The 21,303-nt window shown below is 40.1% G+C and overlaps 1 protein-coding gene across 1 annotated transcript in view; it reads left to right on the top strand.

The window, feature by feature from the left end:
• HEPHL1 (hephaestin like 1) overlaps positions 1-21,303 on the top strand; it is an 82,467-nt gene that overhangs the window by 20,083 nt on the left and 41,081 nt on the right. The window contains exons 3-9 of the mRNA XM_034667587.1: positions 5,801-6,013; positions 7,116-7,295; positions 10,308-10,562; positions 13,343-13,511; positions 15,865-16,004; positions 16,156-16,287; positions 17,861-18,072. Coding sequence (XP_034523478.1) covers positions 5,801-6,013; positions 7,116-7,295; positions 10,308-10,562; positions 13,343-13,511; positions 15,865-16,004; positions 16,156-16,287; positions 17,861-18,072 — 1,301 coding nt within the window. The remainder of the gene's footprint in view (positions 1-5,800; positions 6,014-7,115; positions 7,296-10,307; positions 10,563-13,342; positions 13,512-15,864; positions 16,005-16,155; positions 16,288-17,860; positions 18,073-21,303) is intronic.

Genomic DNA, 21,303 nt, shown 5'->3' with positions numbered 1-21,303 from the left:
AATAATAATAATAATAATAATAATAATAATGCCAATCCTTTACAAAATCTTTCAGGAAATAGAGAGAGGAATACTTCCAAATTCATTCTATGAGGCAAACATCATCTTGATATCAAAGTCAGATAAAGACATCACAAGAAAACTACAGACCAATATTCCTCATGAATGTAGACACAAAAATTCTTAATATTAGCAAACTGACTTCAGCAACATTTAAGGAGAGTTATGCATCATGACCAAATGGAATTTATCCTATTATGGGAAGGTTGGTTTAACACTCAAAAGTAAATGAATGTCAGGGTGCCTGGGTGACTCAGTCAGTTAAGCATCTGACTCCTGATTTTGGCTCAGGTCATGATCTCAGGGTTGTGAGATCGAGCCCTGAGTCAGGCTCTGTGCTGAGGGTGGAGCCTGCTTAAGATTCTCTCTCCCTCTGCCTTTGCCCCTCCCCCCACCCTGCTCATGCACTCACGCTCTCTCTCTCTCTCTAAAAAAAAATTTAAAAAAAATGAATGTAATACAACATAATAAAGGACAAAAACCACATGATCCTTTCAAATGGGCAGAAAGGCATTTAACAGAATCTAGTACTTACCAAATTAAAAATTTCCAACAAACTAGGAATAGACAGGCACTTACTCATCCTGATAAAGTTTATCTAAGAAAAACCCACAGCTAACATCACCCTTAATGGGAGGGAGACTGAATGCTTTCTTCATAAGACTGGGAATAAGACAAGAATGTCTGCTCTCACCGCTATTATTAAATATTGTCCTGAAGATGCTAGCCAATGCTAGACAGGTCTACTAACAATAAACTAAGTCTTTGTTTATCTGGAACATCTTTACTTTACCTTCCTTTTTTGGGGGGTAGTTTGCTGGAGATGGTATTCTCCATTTGCATTCCCCCCACCCTCAGCACTTTGAGTATGTCATCCCCGTCTTCTCGTCTTCTCGTCTCCAATATTCAGATGGGAAGTCAACTATTAATCATGTCAATGCGCCTGTGTATGTGATGAATCATTTTTATCCCACTTCCAATATTACCTCTCTGCTGTTTTTTCCTAACAATTTGACAACAATGCGTCTATGTATAGATTCTTCGTATTTATCCTACTTGTGGTTCATTATGCTTCTTTGATGTGTAGATTAATATTTTCCATCAAATTTGGAAAACTTTGGGCCATTATTTCTACAAACATTTTTTTTCCTGTCCCTTTTTCTTTCTTTTTTCCTTTGGCAGGCTATCATTACACATGTTAATATGCTTGATGTTGACCCACAGGCCTCTGAGGTTTTGTTTATTTTCTTCGATCTCCCCCCACCTTTTTCAGATAGGATAGTTCTGTTGGTCTATATTCAAGTTCACTGATTCTTTTGCCATCTTGAGTCTGTTGTTAAGACCCTCTAGTGAATTTTATATTATTTATTGTACTTTTCAAGGCCAAAACTCCAACTTTGTTCTTTTTATAATTTCTACCTCCTTGTTGAGATTTTTCCATTTGTTGAATCATTATGTCCCACTTTTCTTTAATTATTTAAACATGGTTTCTTTCAATTGCTTGAACATTTTTATAATAGCTGTTTTAAAGCTTTTATCTGCTAAATTTCGCATCTAGAGACACTTAGAGATAATTTCTATTGGCTGCTTTTTTTTTTCTCTGAGAATGAGTCACACTTTCTTGTTTCTTCATATGTCTCATCTTGTTATTGTTCTTGTTGAAAACTGGAAATTTTTGACCATATATTGAAGCAACTCTGGATTCAACTCCTTCCCTCATCCAAGGTTATTTTTGCTGTTGGTTTGCTTTTTTGTTTAGTAACTTGCCTGGGCTAAATCCAGGAAATCTGTCTTCCTTATAGTGTGAGGCCACCAAGGTTTCTGCTTTTTTTTCTCCTTTTTCTTGTTTTTATTTATAAGGCTGGCTTCTAAGGGGTCACCTCTAAACCTGCTTAGCTTTGAAGTCAGAAGCATCAGGAAGTCCCCAATTCTCTGTAGTTAGAATTGTGGGTGGATAGAGAAGCCATTCAAAGTTTAGGTGGTTTTTGTCTGCCTTGGATTTTAGTTTTTGCTGGGCCTTTTGCTTCTCCTCTTTGCAAGCACACGCATTAGAGTCAGCTAGGAGTAGGCAAATAACTGATGTTCAGCAATTTTTCAAAAATAAACATTGCTGGATGACTTTATTTGATTTCCAGAGCAATGAAATGGTTGGTTTTCTCAATTTCATTCAACTTTACATTACTTTTGGGGGAGAGGATTTGCTGACCTCCTCATTCTCTTTCAATGAATTTTTCTCTTGGCTACCATTGCAAGTTTACTAGTCTGAAATTCCCTGCTCAGTTCAGCTTAGTGTTTACTGTGAGCTAGACCCAATGCTGGATACTGGGGCTGCAAAAATGAATAAATACATAGTTGTTTCTAAGTTCATCTGGGGAGTGGTTGAGAATGAAGTCAGAAGAAGTCCGTAGGTGGGATTAACCCTGATTAAGCAGTTCTTAGTTTGTCAATGCCTATGCTAGAGCTCTTAACACTTAATAATGGAATTAGCTAGTGCTTTCTTGATCTCCATATGAAATATAGTTAAGTATTAGGACTATTTAAAAATAAATTTTATTGGTTTTTTTAAATTCGGAAAAGCATAAAGAAGCGGTAAATATTTCACATTCTGATTCCCTACTTATCCACTAAAATGAGCTCAAAACCAAAGATTAAATGAAATGTAGTATATAAACATGGTTAGAAAATTTTAGGAGCACCTGGGTGGCTCAGTTGGTTAAGCGTCTGCCTTTGGCTCGGGTCATGATCCCAGGGTCCTGGGATTGAGCCCCACGTCGGGCTCCCTGCTCAGCGGGGAGCCTGCGTCTCCCTCTCCCTCTGCTGCTCTCCCTGCTTGTCTTCTGTCTCTCTCTCTCTCTGACAAATAAATAAAATCTTAAAAAAAAAAAGGAAAATTTTAAGAGTACAGAGAGGTATAATAAGAAAAGTAAAAATTCTTACTTGTCTCTTATCTGAAAAGCAATCACCTTTAAAAATGTCTTATAAATTTCCCTTAGAAAATTTTCTACACATATATTTGTATGTGTGTGGTTATGTGTATGTGTATACTTGTTCATTTGAACAAAAGAGATTATACTGTAATGCTGTTATGTATTCTCTGTTTTTTGTTTTTACTTCATCTTGGCGATTTTCTCATATTAGCACACATAGAAAGACCTACTTTTAACAGTGTGCAATGTCCGTCGTATGAACGTACCAGTCTAGTACATTGATAATTACCAATGATTGATGATGATTGTTAGGTTGCTTTCAGTTTGGGGTTGATACCAGCAATTCTACAATGAATATTCCAATTCATGTATTTTGAGGAACATTTTCAAGGATGTATTTATTTGACAGAGATAGAGACAGCCAGCGAGAGAGGGAACACAAGCAGGGGGAGTGGGAGAGGAAGAAGCAGGCTCACAGCAGAGGAGCCTGATGTGGGGCTCGATCCCATAACGCCGGGATCACGCCCTGAGCCGAAGGCAGACGCTTAACCGCTGTGCCACCCAGGCGCCCCCCTTCTTTCTTTCTTTCAATACAAATTGGCAAATTGTCCCCCAAAATCGCACATTTACTCTTCTACCACTTGTTTATGAGCTGGCCTGTTTCTCCTACAGCTTCACCAATCCTCAATATTTTCACACCCAATGGGGTGAAAACTTGTATATTTTAATTTCGAAAAGCCCACACATTCTAGATTACATAAAACCAAATGAATGTTTTAAAAAAATTCTTATGTTGTTAATGTTGCCATTGCTCAAAACCTTTGACAAATCAAAATCCCTCGCTGGGAATAACTTTCAGAACAACTTCATAAGCTACCCACCCCAAATCACTTTTTACTTCATATTTACAGTATATTTTGGATTCTAAATGATCTTCCTCACCTTGAGTGGTGACACTAAGGATTTGTTTGCGGACTCCAGCCCTTCCTTTCAATAATAGCCATCAATACCTCCAATAATAATGAGCCAACAGAAAGCACATAAGTAAATTGTGAATAAAAGAGTCTCTAGAGAAATTAGTATTTGTACTGATTTGTATCATGTAATCAAAGCAAAATGAGTGATCTCAGTTGAAGCCTCTAGACAAGTCCACTCTTCACCCACCCTCCCCCAGCTACTGACTCTCAGTCTCTCCATATATAAATTCAGAAGCTTCCAAGCCATGCATTTTATTCACAAGGCTTTGGTGTATGGTGTACAGTCATGCCACTCATTCATTATTTTATTCAACAGATATTTACTGAGCACCCACTACTAAGCACTGAGGTAGACCTTGCATATAAAATTATGAACAAAAAGAAACCTGGTTTTTGTGGAAATTACAGTCTAACATGAGAGGCAGATATTAATCAAACAATTATATATACAATATTATGCACATATAATTAAAACCTTGGGCAAGTGCTGTGAATGAATAACTGATGTTTACTGAAAGCTTACTATATGCCAGGTGCTGCACTAAATGTATTGTAGATCTAACATCATGTAAGCCTCAACAACTCTGTGAGATAGGTATGATAATTATCATCCTCTTACAGATAAGAATATAAGCCTCCTAAAAGAGAAGGAAATTGCCCAAGTTACAGCTAACAAGTGATGGAGATAGAATTTGATTCCAGGCAGTCTAAATTCAATGGCTCAGAACTTAACCATTGGCTCTACTGCCCTTCTCTCTGTATGAATGCATTTTAAAAAACCGACCTAGTCCACGGAGTTCAGGATTGCAGGTTTGTTGAATGGATTGGTGAACAAGTGAAACAATGGAGAATGAACTTGGAGTGTGTCTACATCCATCTCCTCAGCCCCTCAGACCCTCCAGCCTTCTTCCCAGTGCCGTCCAGCTCCTCCCAGTCCTTCCGGGCCCCTACCTTCTATCCAGGTGGTTATCAAACTAGTTTTAGCAGTGGACTTTCCTTAATTGAAAGATCTTATGCAATCTTAGTTTACAAAACAGAGAAGGGGAATGCCATGCCTATGCACCCCTAACCCCTTGTGGTAGACCCCCCAACCTAGCAAAACCCCAAATTGTGTTCAACACATCACCCTATTTTACTCTCCAGTTGCCCCATTCTGGTTGACTCAACAGAACTGTAAGATCTCTGGAGGAAAGATGAATGTCTTACTCTTCCTTCCTATCTTTCATGAGAACTCAAATAGGTGCCGAATCTGTAATAAGTGCCCAAGAATTTAATTATTTTTTCTACTGTTTCTTTCCTTCTTTTTTTTTTAAGGTTTTATTTATTATTTGAAAGAGAGAGAGAGAGAGCACAAGTGGAGGGAAGGGGCAGAGGGAGAGGGAGAGGCAGACTCCCCACTGAGCAGGGAGCCTGGTGCAGGACTTGATCCCAAAGCTCCTAGATCATGATCTGAGCCAGTCAGACGTTTAACCTATTGAGCCAGCCAGGCACCCCTCTCCATTGCTTCTTGAATTGATGTTAAGTGAGGTAGATTCAAATCTTCCTGATTGGTACAAGAGGCCCATCAGGAGGGGTCCTTACGAACATTTATTAAGCATCTGGTTTTGTGCAGGACACTTTATACATTTTGTCAGCTAGTTTTCACATCCCTGTGGGGTAGGTATCAACATTCTAGCTTCACTGATAGAAGACCAAGGCACTGAGAGTTTAAGTAACTTGCCTCAATCCCATGGGAAATAAATTTTAATTCATAGGCATTTGATTCCAAAGCTCTGGCCCCGCCCACTATAGCATGTGATCTCTGTATGTTAACGATGTTTTATCTTTTCTTGGAAGGAGCCCTATACCCAGATGGAACATCTGGAAGGAATAAGAATGATGATATGGTTCCTCCTGGCAGAAACTACACCTATGTCTGGCCAGTGAGAGAAGAATATGCCCCTGCTCCTGCGGATGCCAATTGTCTGACCTGGGTGTACCATTCACACATTGACGCTCCTAAGGATATCTGCTCTGGGTTAATTGGCCCGCTGCTGGTGTGCAAGGGAGGTAAGGACCCCCCAACACACACACACACAGAGACACACACACACATACACACACACATACACACACACACACATACACACACACATACACACACACACATACACGCACACATACACGCACACATACACGCACATACACACAAACACACACACATACACACACACACACACACATACACATACACACACATACACATACACACACACATACACGCACATACATGCACATACACACGCACATACACACACACACATACACACACACACACACACAGAAGCCTTTTCCCAGATGTGTTAAAAGGTGTGTAAATTTTGGGACTTGTTTTGCCTCCCTCCTTTGCTCCATATAGAAGGTGCCTTTTCTTACAAGCTTTCTGTAAGATCGGGGAGATTCTTCTAATGTAGAAGGTCAATAATTCAAACTTCTGTCAAGGAACCATCATTGCATTCTGAAACTTACATGCTTTAAAAAAGGGGGGGGCGCCTGGGTGACACAGCGGTTAGGCGTCTGCCTTCGGCTCAGGGCGTGATCCCGGCATTGTGGGATCGAGCCCCACATCAGGCTCCTCCGCTGTGAGCCTGCTTCTTCCTCCCACTCCCCCTGCTTGTGTTCCCTCTCTACCTGGCTGTCTCTATCTCTGTCAAATAAATAAATAAAATCTTAAAAAAAAAAAAAAACTGGGACGTATCATATTGATAGCCATTCATGCCAGCCCGACACCGCACAGGGAAATGAAGAATGTAACCAAATGGCCAGGTTTGCTTTTGCTTTGATATTTCACCTGCATAATCACTTTGTGATTTTGTCCCCCATTAATCGTGTTAGTGTGTCTGTGCTGTCAGTAACACTGGCTCCCTTCAGGAGCAAGGTTTTCAAGTCTGTGGTTGTGAAGGCTTCTGTTTTATGACTTTTCTACAGCTCTGTAATTTCTGTTAAAATCCTTTGCTTCTTTCATGTTGTGGTTACTCTTTGACCGACTTAAAATTTACCTGATACAATTGGCAAGAGGCAAAACTCATACCATTAGCAAGAGGCAAAACTCATCTTGATTTAATTCACTTTGAACTTTTTTCTCCACTCTTTTGGATGTTCCCCCCGATAGGTGTCCTGAATAAATATTCAGGGACAAGGACAGATGTGGACCGAGAGTTCATTATAATGTTTACTCTGGTTGATGAAAATCAAAGCTGGTACCTTGATGAAAATATCAAACATTTCTGCACTGACCCTGATTCAGTTGACAAAAAAGATGCTGTTTTCCAGAGAAGTAACAAAATGCATGGTGAGTGTCTCCTGTGTTAACAAATATATACTGAATGATTTTTGTGGCTCTGCTACCACGAGGGATGAAGAAACAAAGAAATGTCCAACCTGGTTTTTTAGGATTGATAACTCAGTGATAAAAATGATTAGAAAGTGATATGAAATGCAATCCATATCAGAACATAAAACAATCTGAGAAGAGATGAGGCAATAGATATCAGCTAAATGGTATGACAAGCTATGGTATGGAAAATGGAAGGATTAATGTTATAATTAGGAAAGAATCAGGAGGTGAGCCTAGAGAGGATGGGTGGGTTTATATTGACAGGAGAAAGGAGAATGAATTGTCATCATGTAATAATCCTGTGGTTTGCAACCTTTTACATTTATCCAGTAACCATTTTTGGAGTGACTGCTAAATTTCAAAAACTATGCTGTATACTGTGTTTAAATACACACTTGTGAATTTGTTACATTTCCTAGTTATTCTTTTTTTTTTATTTTTTATTTTTTGGAGAGAGAGAGAATCTTAAGCCAGCTCCATGCCCAGCATGGAGCCCAACAAAGGCTCAATCTCATGATGCTGAGACCATGACCTGAGCAGAGATCAAGAGTTGGATGCTTAACCGACTGAGCCACCCAGCCTCCCAGCAATCTTTCGATCAACACTTATTGAGCATTCACTATGTGCCAGATACCATATTCAAAAATAGTGAATTTCTTTAGTTATCCTCTCCATTGAGACAGACCACTTACCCACATCTGTTTTGCAGAGTAGTGGCTTAATACAGAATTTTAGGACTTGGGGATAAGTAGCCTCATTTCTCTGTTTTCCCAGAGAATTCTAGTGAACATAAAGAACATCTTCAGTGTAAACAAATGCCCCATGCCACTCATTGATAAATTTCCTCCATATTTGCTTGTCTGTCTCTCAGAATCATCCTAAACAAGGCAGCATCAGTGTAGTTACACAATCATAGGAGAGAGGGAAGGAGCTGAAGATATCTGACCTCCCCCATTTTACAGGTGAAGAAACTGAAGTCAAGAGATTATCAATGACTTGCCTAAGGTTGAAGTGATAATTAGGGCCAGAGGTGCCTGAGAGAAGCTGAGAAATAAGCCCCATAGCAAAAAATTGTTAGTTTGGTTGTGTTTGATTCCAAAGTGTGTCTAGGTGTGAATGACCATATACTGACGATTTCTGCTGCATCGCACATCCTCCCTGCTCTTTCTTTTTTTTCTTTGTTGTTTTTTTTTTAGTTACCTCCCATTCCTTTATTTTTTTCTCTTCAAAAGATAATCATGTTTATTTTAATTTTATTTATTTGTTTGTTTGTTTTTATTATATTCAATTAGCCAACATATCATTAGTTTTTGATGTAGTATTCAACGATCATTAATTGCCTATAACACCCAGTGCTCATCACCCCATGTGCCCTCCTTAATACCCATCACCCCGTTACTCCACCTGCCCACCCCCTCCCTTCTGTAACTCTCAGTCCAGGTCTCTGTTCTTTCTAGTGGTATTTCAGCACCTTGTGTAAGGGGGGTGTTTGGAAAATCTTTTAGGAGGGAAGAAGTAAAGGAGAGAAGGAAGGAAGTGAAGGATGGAATAAACAAAGACCTAAATTCGAAACATTGTTGTGTCCAGTCAACTTTTATCTCTATGCTTTACAAAATGGTGGCAATGATCTCAAATCTTGCTGAAGACTACTGTGATGGTTTACAATTCAGCTGCTCACATAATTCCTTTTACTCTTTCAAATGAAAATGTCCAACAAAAAAGGAATCAATTACACAAGCAAACATAGACTGTATTTAAAATAAAAATCAGCCTGGGGGCACCTGGCTGGCTCAATTGGTAGAGGATGTGATTCTTGATCTCAGGGTTGTAAGTTTGAGCCCCACACTGGGTGTAGAGATGACTTAAAAATAAACTCTTAAAAAAAATTTAAAAAATATGGGCAGCTGGGTGGCTCAGTCAGTTAGGCATCCAAATTTTGGTTTTAGCTGAGGTCATGATCTTTTGATTGTGGGATCGAGCCCCTTGTTGGGCTCCACACTCAGCTTGGAGTCTACTGGGTAGTCTCTCTCGCACTCTTTCTAAAATAAAGAAATAAATAAAATCTTTAAAAATAAATAAATAAAAATAAAAAAATAAAAATCAGCCTGTATACTGAAGTAGGTGTTTGCAAACAATCCATCTTCTTCGAACTAGTAAAGGAGACCTAACCAAGAATAGAAAAACATCAACTTAAAAAAAAAAAACACAGCAAAAATTAGTCCATAGGAGATAATCAATATAAAATTTTTGATAAATTTATTTAAATTTACTAAAATTGTTTAGAGTCAATTGTGCTGTCTTAATCATTATTATCTTAGTAACAATTTTTTTTAACTCAGTTTGAATTTAAGAAGTGCTGTTATGACTCTTTAAAACCCTGAATCAAGTTTTTTTCTGCACTTGGTCAAGTCCTGGCTGCCCTTCAGATGATTCAAAAGACAAGGTCTCAGACTTTCAGCCTGAGTTGAATCAATTAGATGTTGCCCCAGCCAGACCTAGTAACAATGGTTTCTTCTCCCTGCTTTCCTTTTTGCTGCTCACTTTGGTTACTTAAATTAAGTAGCTACTATGTGCCTGCTTTTCTGCTGTGAAATGAGTGAGACAGGGTTTCTAATGTCAGGGAACAGAGTCCTGTAGGGAAGCCTGTATGAAAATGAAGGAACCTTGAGAAGAAGTAGCTAAGCCATCCTGAAATTCTGAGCACTGCTCTCTTTTCTCCTGACCCCATTATTGTGTTCACACAGCAGCTCCAAGGCTGTTTTCGTGTGTGCTCATCTCCACTTTTATTGAGTGGAAAAACCTAATACCTTTCATTCCTTTCTGGAACTATAATTTATGAAAGAAGCCATGCTTTTCTGCACAAAAACATTACAACCAATGATCAGCGATTATTTTTCATCTCTGCTAGAGAATGTGTTACCACCTCTACAGGGGAGTCTCTTCCACCAGTGTGTTTCTGTTTTTCAGCCCTCAACGGATACCTCTTTGGAAACCTCCCTGAGCCTGAGATGTGTGTTGGTGAATTGGTGTCCTGGCACCTCTATGGGATGGGGAATGAGATAGATATCCATTCCATCTATTTTTACGGTAACACCTTCATCAGCAGAGGGCATCGGACTGATGTCGTCAACCTGTTCCCAGCCACCTTCCTGACAACAGAAATGGTAGTGGAGAATCCTGGGAAGTGGATGATAACTTGCCAAGTTAGTGATCACCTACAAGGTAAAAAGGACAAAGACCAGTGTAGTGTGTGGCTGTTTAGAGTGGGACGATTATGCCACACAGTCAATGATGCTCATTCACCGTCTGTTGTTAGATAGGTTCTGTATTATATTTAATTAATAGAGGAAAATGTACAATGCTCATTTATTTGCCATCCTATCAACAGATATTTATTCATCAACTCCCTGTGAAAAAGGTGGGAGGTGAATGAAAGAAATGGTAAGAACTTCAAGGAGACTATGGTCTAGTAGCTAGACTTAGTTAGACATTTATAAATCAATAAAATTTAAGGCAGAAAGATAAATGCTTTTTGTTTCCTGAAGTCACTTCTCTGGAACAACAGAGGGACTTCTGAGGCATTGGCTCCTGATCTGAGTCCTGAAATATGGGTAGGAGTTGAACAGATGAAGAAGGGAAGAGAGGCTTTCCAGGCAGAGGAAGCACCATGAACCAGGAAAAAGACTAGTTCTATATGAGCATCTGTAAACAGAGTAATAATATTTTAGCACTGGAGAGAAATTTATACATGATCTGGACCAACCCACCATCTAATTCTTCAATTTCCTTCTAGACATCTCTTTTAAGTAATTGTAGCAGCCCATTTCATCTCTGAGCTGCTGTGTTAGAATATTCTTCCTTATATTGAGACAAGATCCAATGATAGTTGCAAAATCCTATGATTTACATGATAAACAATTTTTTTTTACTTAAATGCCTGTTGAATGACTTAGTCTTGGTCCCTTGGGACCACACAGAATGGGTCTCTCCTCAGCTGGACCCTAGGCTTATGGCAGAAGAGTGGTTAGAACAAAGACTAGAGGCAGAGCCTAGTGGGAGGAGATTTGAAGGGCAAGGCTAAGGAGGCAGCACTGTGTCTGGAAGGCCAGGTGGGTTCTTCCAGATCCTTAGGCACAGCAGTGACATAATCAGTGCAGCAATTTAGGAAGATAAGTATGATACCTGTGTGCAGAGAAGATTTGATGGAGAGATTCTGGCCACTGGATGCTAGTTAGGAAACATTGTCAACATTAGAGTTAGAGGTAGAAAAGGTCTGGCCTAAGATGGTGAAAACAAAATAGAAAAAAAAAGGTGTCCATAGAATAGACACAGAAGAAATAATGTGTAATTAAATTTGGATACTGTCTCACTACCCATAGTCACCAGCAGGTACAGGGATGCTACTCTCCAGGGCAGCTTTGATAACACATTCTTGTTCCCGTCAACCTTAAGCAGCTAATCTTAACATTCATCAGCTGGGTTATTCCAATTAAATTCAATTCAACAAATGTTCAGTGGGTCAGTAAATATGTACCTGATACTGTTCTGGGAAGACAAAGATGATAAAGACAAGATTCCCATTCTTATTTCCTCCCAGTTTTGTTGAGGTATAATTGACACATAGGAGTTGCATGTATTTAAGATGTGCAACCTGATATTTTGGTATATGCATACTGTGAACTCTTCACCGCACTCAAACTAATTAACATACCCATGACCTCGCATGGTTAACTATATGTATGTGCGCCCATGCTGAGAACACCTGAGATCTCAAAGAGTAGAAAGTTATGCAAGATGGATGAGTTCTGGAGACCTAACGTACAGCAGAATGACTATGGTCAATACTGTCAAGTGTACTTGAAATCTCCCAAGAGGGTAGATATTAAGCATTCTTACCACAAGATCCCTATTCTCACAGGTTCTCATGCTGTTATATGTAGGGAGAAACTAGTTTTAAAATCAAGGTATCTGAGACTAGTAAGATTGCTAAGCATGGCCAGTGGTTGTGGACATAGCTGGTGTTTATACATTACTGAAATATAATATTCCCTAAATTGTCCATACCCTCAGAAAAAAATTATCATAAAAAATTAGGAAATGCACTTTCAAAATCAGCAATCCTGTTTTAGGATAATGGTGTTACATTTTGGGGAACATTCTCCCTCTATTTTTAGACCTTTGTACATAAGTGCATGTTACTTATAAAATGTATCTATTAATACTGCCCTTTACCTTACTTTTCCCACTTATTGATATGCCAGAAATATATTTCCATGTTAGTGAATATAGAGCCATTTCATCATTGTTAATCTTCCCAATGTCCTTTCAAAGGAGATCACGATTTACCCAACCAGCATCTCTAGCTTAACACTTGTATTTTCCCCCATTTTGGGGGGGACTATCATAAAACATACTAAAAAACTTCAGTTTACAGCTATGCTACACTTTTGTCGATATTTCTTTAGGAAAACTCTTAGATTTAGCATTTTTGGGTCGAAGAGTTTGATTTTTCTCTTAAAGCTATGGAATGACATGCATTGCCAAATTCCCTTTACTCTTCACCCTTAGTGTGTGAGCATTCCTATTCATCTGCCAACACTGAGAATTATTAATGGTTCTAAATCTTTACCAATCCGATAAATGGGCAATAGTGTCACTTGATTACTAGTAATGTTGAACTGTTTTTTTTTTCATGTGTTTATAGGTCAATGGTATTTAGATAGATTTTGTGAATAATCTATTGATGTCCCTTGTCCATTTTTCCATTGGGAGATTTACTCTCTTCTTTCTTATTTGTCAAATATATTTACATATTAATCTTTTGTCCTATGTGTTAAAGGATCCCCTTACCCACCATTTATCCTTCACTTTTAACTTCGTTGAGGTCCTGTTTTCTATACAAAAGTTTTCAGTATTTATGAAGTCAGATTATCAGTCTTGTCCTGTCTGATTTCTTTTGTGAGCACTTAAACTCTGACTTGTGGTTTTCCTCTGTTCTGCAGCTGGCATGCTGGGACAGTACAATGTTGGTAACTGCAAAGGTGACATTCCTCACCCCAAAATGAAGGGTCAGCAGAGGCACTACTTTATAGCAGCTGAAAAAATTCTTTGGGATTATGCTCCTCAAGGCTATAACAAATTCAGTGGTCTTCCCCTAAATGCTTCTGGCAGGTAAGTACTCTTTGCTGGTGTTTCTAAGCTTCTCTTAAGAGAGGCATCTGTTAGACCTTTTCCTGTGACTTCACTTGTATTCCCAGCCCATCTCCTATGAGCACATACTCCATAGATGGCGTAACGACCACACCACTTAAAGGGTTCTGAGCCCCTTAAAGAACCTATTGCTGAGAATTGGCAGAATATTTATTGTGTCATGATTGGCTGCCTAAATCAAAGCAGTACATTCACTCATTCATTCATCAAACATTTCTTGAGCACCTATTCGGTGCAAATTGCAGTGCTAAGTGCCACGAGAAATACTAAGCTGATAGAGAATAGAATAAGGCCTTTGCACACGTGGAAAAGACAGTTTTGAAGAGAGAATAAGACAGGGTCTCTTTCAACGGAGGTGAACTGGCCAAGGAAAGCTACCCTTTTTGGTTCAAGGATAGCCTGATAAGTTATACCCCCTCTACCCAGAGTGTCCTTTTCCTACCTATCCAGCAAAATGTTATTTTTCCTTCAAAATCTAATTCTAATGTCACCTTTTAAGTGAAGCCTCCCCTGACCCCCAAGTCATTGTTAATCATTTTCTTTCCCATAGCATGTAGTATTTTTCAAATTAAATCTAACAATTCATTAAGTAGATGTGGACTCCTGTGACTTTTTATTATAGAATCCTGTGCAATGATGTCTGTGAAAGCATTTTAAGACATGCACTATGATACCAAGAATGATCATTATTACCCCATGATCCCTTTTATGCTTGAGGGAGTGTTTTTAAAATTCTCTTTGTGATGAATAAGATACCCTTCATCTTTAATCATAATTTTATTCATTCATTCATTCTTCCATCAAATCAATGCCCTGGAACCTAACCTACAGAATATGTTTGAACCATATATGAACCTGTTTGATATCAACATTCTATTGACCGGTATTTCTCCATAGGCAGAGTAATGAGAATTGGCATTGGGAATTTCGTCTTAGAAGCCTTCCAGAATTCTGAAGCACCTTATAAAATATGAAATATTAAACTATATTTAACTGATATTTAATGTGACATATTAAAACAAACATAAAAACTGACATGAGGGTTGCAGGAAGGTCTAAGGCAGTGTTCCCACCCTCAAGTCAGAAAGAACCCGTGTGCGCAGAAGAGAAGTAATTTGGCAAGTTACGAATAAGATTAAGATGAGTTGTCCAGACAGACAAATGAGTTCTCTGGGCATTCAGAGAGAGCTGAGACAGCCAGGGAACACTTCATGGAGGAAATGGGACTTAAGCAGAGTCTTGAAGAATAGTGGAAATTATATAAGTGAATAGTAAGGAGGGAAATTTTAAATGCCAGGGTTAGTGACGTCAAAATGATTGGATGGAGGATTTGCACAGGGGAGTGGAGGTTTGCCTAGAGCCATGGAGAGAGGATTGGGTAAACTGGATCTCAACTGCAGAGGTCCTATAATCCTTTTGAACTTTATCAGATTGGCGGCTGTAAAAGGATGAAGATGTTAAAGCAGGTAAATGGCCGTGGAAATTACCATCTTGGAGATTAATGTTGTAGCTGTGCGTATGCTGAGGGAGAACCCGGAGTGAGCTGAGGCCAGAGGGAGGGCGCAGAGTGTGCAGCTGCAGCTCCGTAAAATATTGCAAACACAAGGTGACAGGGACAGGTACGGGGGTGGTGACAGTGGGGAGAAAGGCAAGGAAAAGAGGCAAAAAGGGTAAAGAGAAGGAAGGATGAACAAGATAAGGAGATGAGCAGAGAAAGAAGACAAAATCAGCCTGCAGGAGTGGTGGCACCATCAGCAAAAATAAGGTATCTAGAGATAGTGCTTGCCAGAATTCACATCACTGTAGTTCACAACTTTGGAATTTGGTATTTCATATATATAGCTTCCACAATAACTCTCCATTGACTAAACTGTTTGATTAACTAGACGCTCCATTCCTTAACCATGCCAGATATCAAAGAGCTTACTATATGCAGAAACTGTTCATATTGACATCAGCAAGAGATAGAGGGATACTTACCCTGCAAAAAAACCAGTTAGCTCTTTTCTTTGTAGAACACCGTTCTGGAACTCCAACTCTGGTAAGTATGGAGTTCACCTGTGCTTTCTTCGGTTGCTGGACCTCTGGGGAAGAAAGTACGGTGGCTAAGAGAGGAATGAGCTCGACCATCATCCAGCCCTCTGGAGACTTTCAAGGCTGGCTGACTATTCCGGGGAACTTGGTTGAAGACTGGGCCATCTTTCCCGGGGAGATGGGTGGGTGAATGAGCTAAAGATAATGAAAGCAAACTCCATGATTAAGACATCTGGTGAATATATAGAGATGTGCTCTCAGGTTCCTATTCTTTACACAGTGACTCCGAGCTCTACTTCACACAAGGGGACAACAGAATTGGAGGAAAATATTGGAAGGCTCAGTATATGGAGTATGTTGATGCAACTTTTACTCGAAGAAAGAGACTCTCTGAGGCAGAAGCCCATCTTGGAATTCTTGGTAGAATAAAACCATCTGTCATGTTTTGAATGGGGGGAGATGCATTAGCGGGGCATATATGTACATGGAATGACTCTTCTTCTCCTGCCTATATTCACTTCCTTCTGCCCCTTTTCATCCTCTTCTCCCTGCTCCTCTTGATATCTTTCAGGCCCCGTCATCAGGGCAGAGGTGGGTGATACTCTGCTAGTGACCTTTGCCAACAAAGCCGACAAAGTCTACAGTATTTTGCCCCACGGCGTGATCTATGACAAGGCCTCTGATGCAGCCCCAAACATAGATGGTGAGTCTCAGCCTGGCCTCTGGGAGGAAAGAGAATGAGGGAACAGAAGACTTAGAACTGGATAGATTTGGTTCAAATGCTGGCCCGTTTTCTTACCAGCCCTGGGAGCTTGTGTGAGTTTGTGCCTTGCTCTTCTCCCTACTAATGAAGATACTGACTGTCACCGCACTGGGCTTCAGAAGGAGCTAGAGAGAATTCAGGGCAGGGTCTGCTCTACAGTAGGCACTTAGGAAATGTTCATTCATTTCCGTTTTAAATCTCAAAGTGAGCTACGTTCACGGTCACCCTCACTTCCCTAAGATAGAGAGCTTTTCAACCACAGGTTATCGGGGATTTCTATGGATAAAGGCTGAGGATAAAATCTGATTTCCAATGTTTGGTTGACATCAAAATCATGCACATGGTCTTTGCTCTGTCTCTGTTGACAAATATTTATTTTTAATCAGTCTTGTGTGCTTACCATCGTATATGGCCTCTCCCCATCACAGAGTGGGTAGCACAGACTCCCTACATGTAAGAAAGACAGCTTCTGCCCAGTGGCTGCAGGAACAATCCTTCCACTCGTGATACTGCTCTTGGGAGCCTCCTAGTCTCCTTGGAAGTCTTTCCCATCACTGCAACAGACAACATGAGTGTCTGGGATACATCATGCCCAAGATTGGGGCCAGGCCCAGTCCAGAGCAGGCTTTGAGGTGAGGGTAAGGGAACAGAGAAGGAAGGAATGGAGGGAGAATTCCACCTCCCCAGACCCATCATCATCCCCCATCCTGCAGCAACACTCTCCTACCTATACTTTCTCCTTGGTCAACATGCTCACAATGACTGTGTGTGTGTGTGTGTGTGTGTGTGTGTGTGTGTGTGTAGGAAGACCACCAGTGACAGCCCAAATGTCTATATTTTCTATTGCTTACCTTAGCAAACTTACTGGGCACCTTTCTGCAAAGCTCTGGACAAGGTACAGAGAGTTTCTGGTCTCAGCCTGGCTGGAGAGACTCAGCGTGTTCATTTGGCAATCTAATGAGCGGGCTGAGTGCCAAGTCTTTGGAATCAGATAGCCCTCAGTTTGAATCCCAGACCTGCCACTTACCAGCTTTGTCACCCAGTGTCTTCACTTACTTCTTTTATCTTATAGTTATTTTGCTTATTCCCCAGTTCAGCCTAGATTTCAAATGCTTTAATGATAAGGTGCTTGCTTAACTTTTTGGGGTATCCTCTGCAGTGCTGGGTATAATGTACTCCACATACTAAGACATTCAGCGAGAGCTTATGGATTTACATTTAATTGTTAGGCAACTATCACTCTTTTCATATTTGCTAAACCTAGTATTTCAGTAGGAAATAGTATCTACAAAGACACTAAATGTAATCTCTGATGACCCTTGGATATAAGTTTCTATCTCATACAACAGCAGACTGTGGCAGTGACCTCCCTGGTAGGATACATAAGTAGGAACAACTGTCCTTCTACAAAAGATATCATCAAAGAGAGACCTCAGGGCTGGAAGACCCAGTCTGACAAATTTAATATTCTTGGCTCCTGCTTTGAGAGTAACTGTCTCTTTTATCTGCTCAGGATTTCTGAAGCCAGGGGCCCATGTGAAGCCAGGTGAAACTTTCACATACAAATGGACGGTGCCTGAGAGTGTAAGCCCGACAGTCGATGATCCCCCCTGTCTGACCTATCTTTACTTCTCAGCGGTGGAACCCATCCAGGACACCAGTGCTGGCCTTGTGGGGCCCTTACTAGTCTGTAAGAAGGGTGCTCTCAATGCCGATGGGACACAGGTAGGCCATCAAAGGTCACTAAATGCTCCTCAGGGTTGTATGTGGGAGAGAGCAGTAATATGGCTAGGGATTAGAGTATAACAAGGTGTCAGGTATGAAAAGCAGTTTTTCCTCCTTCTTCTTAAAATTGACTTAAGGTACAGAATGAGTATTTTATTTTATTTTTTGTAAATTTAAGATCTGAATTTAAATTTAAGGTAAATTTAAGATCTGAAAGTTATAGATGCCCACCCAGAAACCCAGGATTTCTGTTTGTTGTGGCTGGAACTTGGTGGGTCCCTGTCCTTGTGCATTGCTTTAATTCTAGAATCTTCAGAGATCTGCATGGACTAGGAATTGGGACCCTTTCTTATTGGACAAGTTTTCTCAAACTTGGCCACATGTTAGAATCCCAACTTGGTGGCTTTGCTGGTTGCACTGACTAGTGTGGCAAAGTATAGCATTTCAAGCTATGTCTACATGATATTAAACACATTGATGAAAGGAGGAAAATCTAATCATGAAACCATTTCGATTTACTTCACCAATCAGAAATAGCAAGACTGTTTATTCACATGGTATATTTTATAATGTTTGGCATTATAAGCACCCACTTCCGGGCTCCAGGGAATTTCTAGGTAGAGGACGCAAAGTGTCTGGGTCCACCTCAGATTTTCATTTCCCTGCACAAAGGTCTAATCCTAGAAATGTCTATTAGGGGCTCGGTGTGTCACTGGCCCTCCAAATGGGCCTTCAATAATGCAAGTATCATAAGACTGAACAGTTACACTGTACCCCAACAGTCATATAAGGCAAAGCAGAATGACCATTCCTACTTTAAAGCTAAAGAAATGGAGGCCCAGAGACACTGAATGATATCCCAAGTAGTAAGTAGTGAAACTAAGCTTTGAGCTTCCAACTTTGTTTGTTTTTCCAATACACTACCCTGCCTCCTATAGTTAAATACTGAGCCCAGGAAATTGAGTGCCAGAAGCTTCTGTAAGGTAGTTCTGATTTTGCCGCTATTGCATCCATTTGACGATAGCTTGGATGCTTGCTAGAAGCACCTCATAGAATGTGAAGGTCATTGCCTGAGCCAAACACTGCTCATAGACAGTCCATTTACACGAAGTTCCTGAAAAAATTAATAGTAACCTGAAATACCCCACGCCTGGGACTTGGCTGAGAGGGAAATCCATTTGGCCAAAGTTTTTTCAATGCAAAAAGTACTTACGAAACACATACTAAACCAGGCCTTCTATAGATCAAAGCTTAGGTCTCTCCTCATCAGGTAGATTGTGAACATGAAAGACGTATTTACAACTCTTTCCAGGAAATTCTCCCAGGGGTGAATGGATATCACAGAATCTAACCAGAAGCTAATGGGGCCCTTTGCTAACACTCATGCTTTCCACAATGGCCACTTAATCAGACTCCTTACTTCTACTCTCTGTCTGTCTATCCAGCCATGTATACCTATCTTATTTTGAATAATTACTTTGAATGATTTCAGACTTGTGCAGAAGTTGCCAAAAAAAAAAAAAGAAACCCCAAAAGAATTCCCATATTCCCCAAATATAAACCTTTGCCTCATTTGCTTTATTAGCTTTCTCTTCATTTTTCTGTTGTTGTTTTTTTTTTTCCTGACCTGTTTGTGGTAGGTTACAGACTTGATGTCTCTTCAGCCTGTTTCCCAGAAAGTTAGGTCACTTTCTGACATAAATACAACATAATTATCCAGGTCAGGAAATGAGTCTTGATACTGTACTATTATCAAATCTGAGCACGCTTGAAAATTTAGCTATGTTTCCGATGTTCTTCATAACAAAAGGAAAATATATTTTGGTGGTCCAAGCTCTCCTAGATCATGCATCATCCCCTCTTCATGACCCTGTTTCTCCTGTGATCTGTTTCTTCACAGGGAATCAAGTGCGACTTTTCTAAAATGCAATAAGATCAAATCATATCCATGTTAAACACCCTCCAGTAGCTTCCTATCACACTTGAAATAAAAATCTACATTTCTTAGCAGCCTCTGACTCTTCCTTTGATATGTCTCCCACACTCCTTTAAGCCTACTTCTGCTCCATCCATATAAGCCTTGCTGTTCCTTGAACAGGACAACGTTATCCTTGGCTTAGGGCCTTTTTACTAGGCTCCCTCTCCCTGCAATGCCTTCCCCTCACCTTTGCATGGCTGGCTCTTCCTGTCACCTGAAAAACCTTCTCTGATCACCAAGCTAAAGTCATACTCTATTACATCACCTGATTTTAATATCGCTTACCACCATCCGACAGTTTCTTTGTTTATTTTTTATGTGTCTGGTATGTTTCCTCTAACAAGAATATAAGTAGCATGGAGCATGGAAGTTGTCTGTATTATCTTCATTTCAAAGAACAATGCCCAGTACACTGTTGACACTCAACTGATATTTACGGTTGAATAAATAAAATATAGGATAAGCACTCCAAAATCATATTAAGAATTTTGGGTAGCAGAAAATGCCACATTACACACACTCAAACAGTAAATGTGTGGCCTGCGAGTAGACACTAAAAATTCCAGGACAACCTCATTTGCAAAACTCACTTCCCGTGTCCACATTTCAACACTCAGAGTTGTGTGATGGACCATGATTCAGACCTCCCAGTTTCCCTGCTGCAATGGGAGCCTAAATTGTACTGATGTAAGTGCTCTTCACAAAAGAGCTTTGTGCTCTGTACTCTAGCCACCACTCAGATGCATTCCATGCACAAGTAGCAGGGTGCATCAATCCAAGTTCTTCAGAGAAACAGAACCATAAGGATGTATATAGAAACAGAAATAGACTCATTAGAAGGAGTTGGCTCACATGATTATGGAAGCCAACAAGTTTTAGGACCTGCAGAGAGAGTCAGCAAGCAGGAGACCCAGGAGACACAAAAGTCCAGCAGGCTCAGGACCCAGGAAGAACCTGTGTTTGAGGTTGAGTCTGAAGGCAGAAAAAAGTCAGTGTTCCACTTCAAAGGCAGGAGGAATTCCCTTTTACCTGTGGGAGGGTCAGACCTTTTGTTCTATTGAGTCCTTCAACTGATTGAATGTGGCCCACCCACACTGGGGAGAACAATCTGCTTTACTCCATCTACCAAATTCAGATGTTAATCTCATTCAAACACATCTTCATAGAAACACCCAAAATAATGTTTGACCTAATATTTGGATACTGCAGCTCAGTCAAGTTGACACAAAAAATTAACCATCATTCAGGTTCAC

Source organism: Ailuropoda melanoleuca, chromosome 8, assembly GCF_002007445.2.
Source record: "Ailuropoda melanoleuca isolate Jingjing chromosome 8, ASM200744v2, whole genome shotgun sequence".
In the NCBI taxonomy this organism is placed as follows: Eukaryota; Metazoa; Chordata; class Mammalia; order Carnivora; family Ursidae; genus Ailuropoda; species Ailuropoda melanoleuca.
Note: the sequence above shows the minus strand (reverse complement) of the source record. Positions and strands in the feature narration are given on the sequence as shown.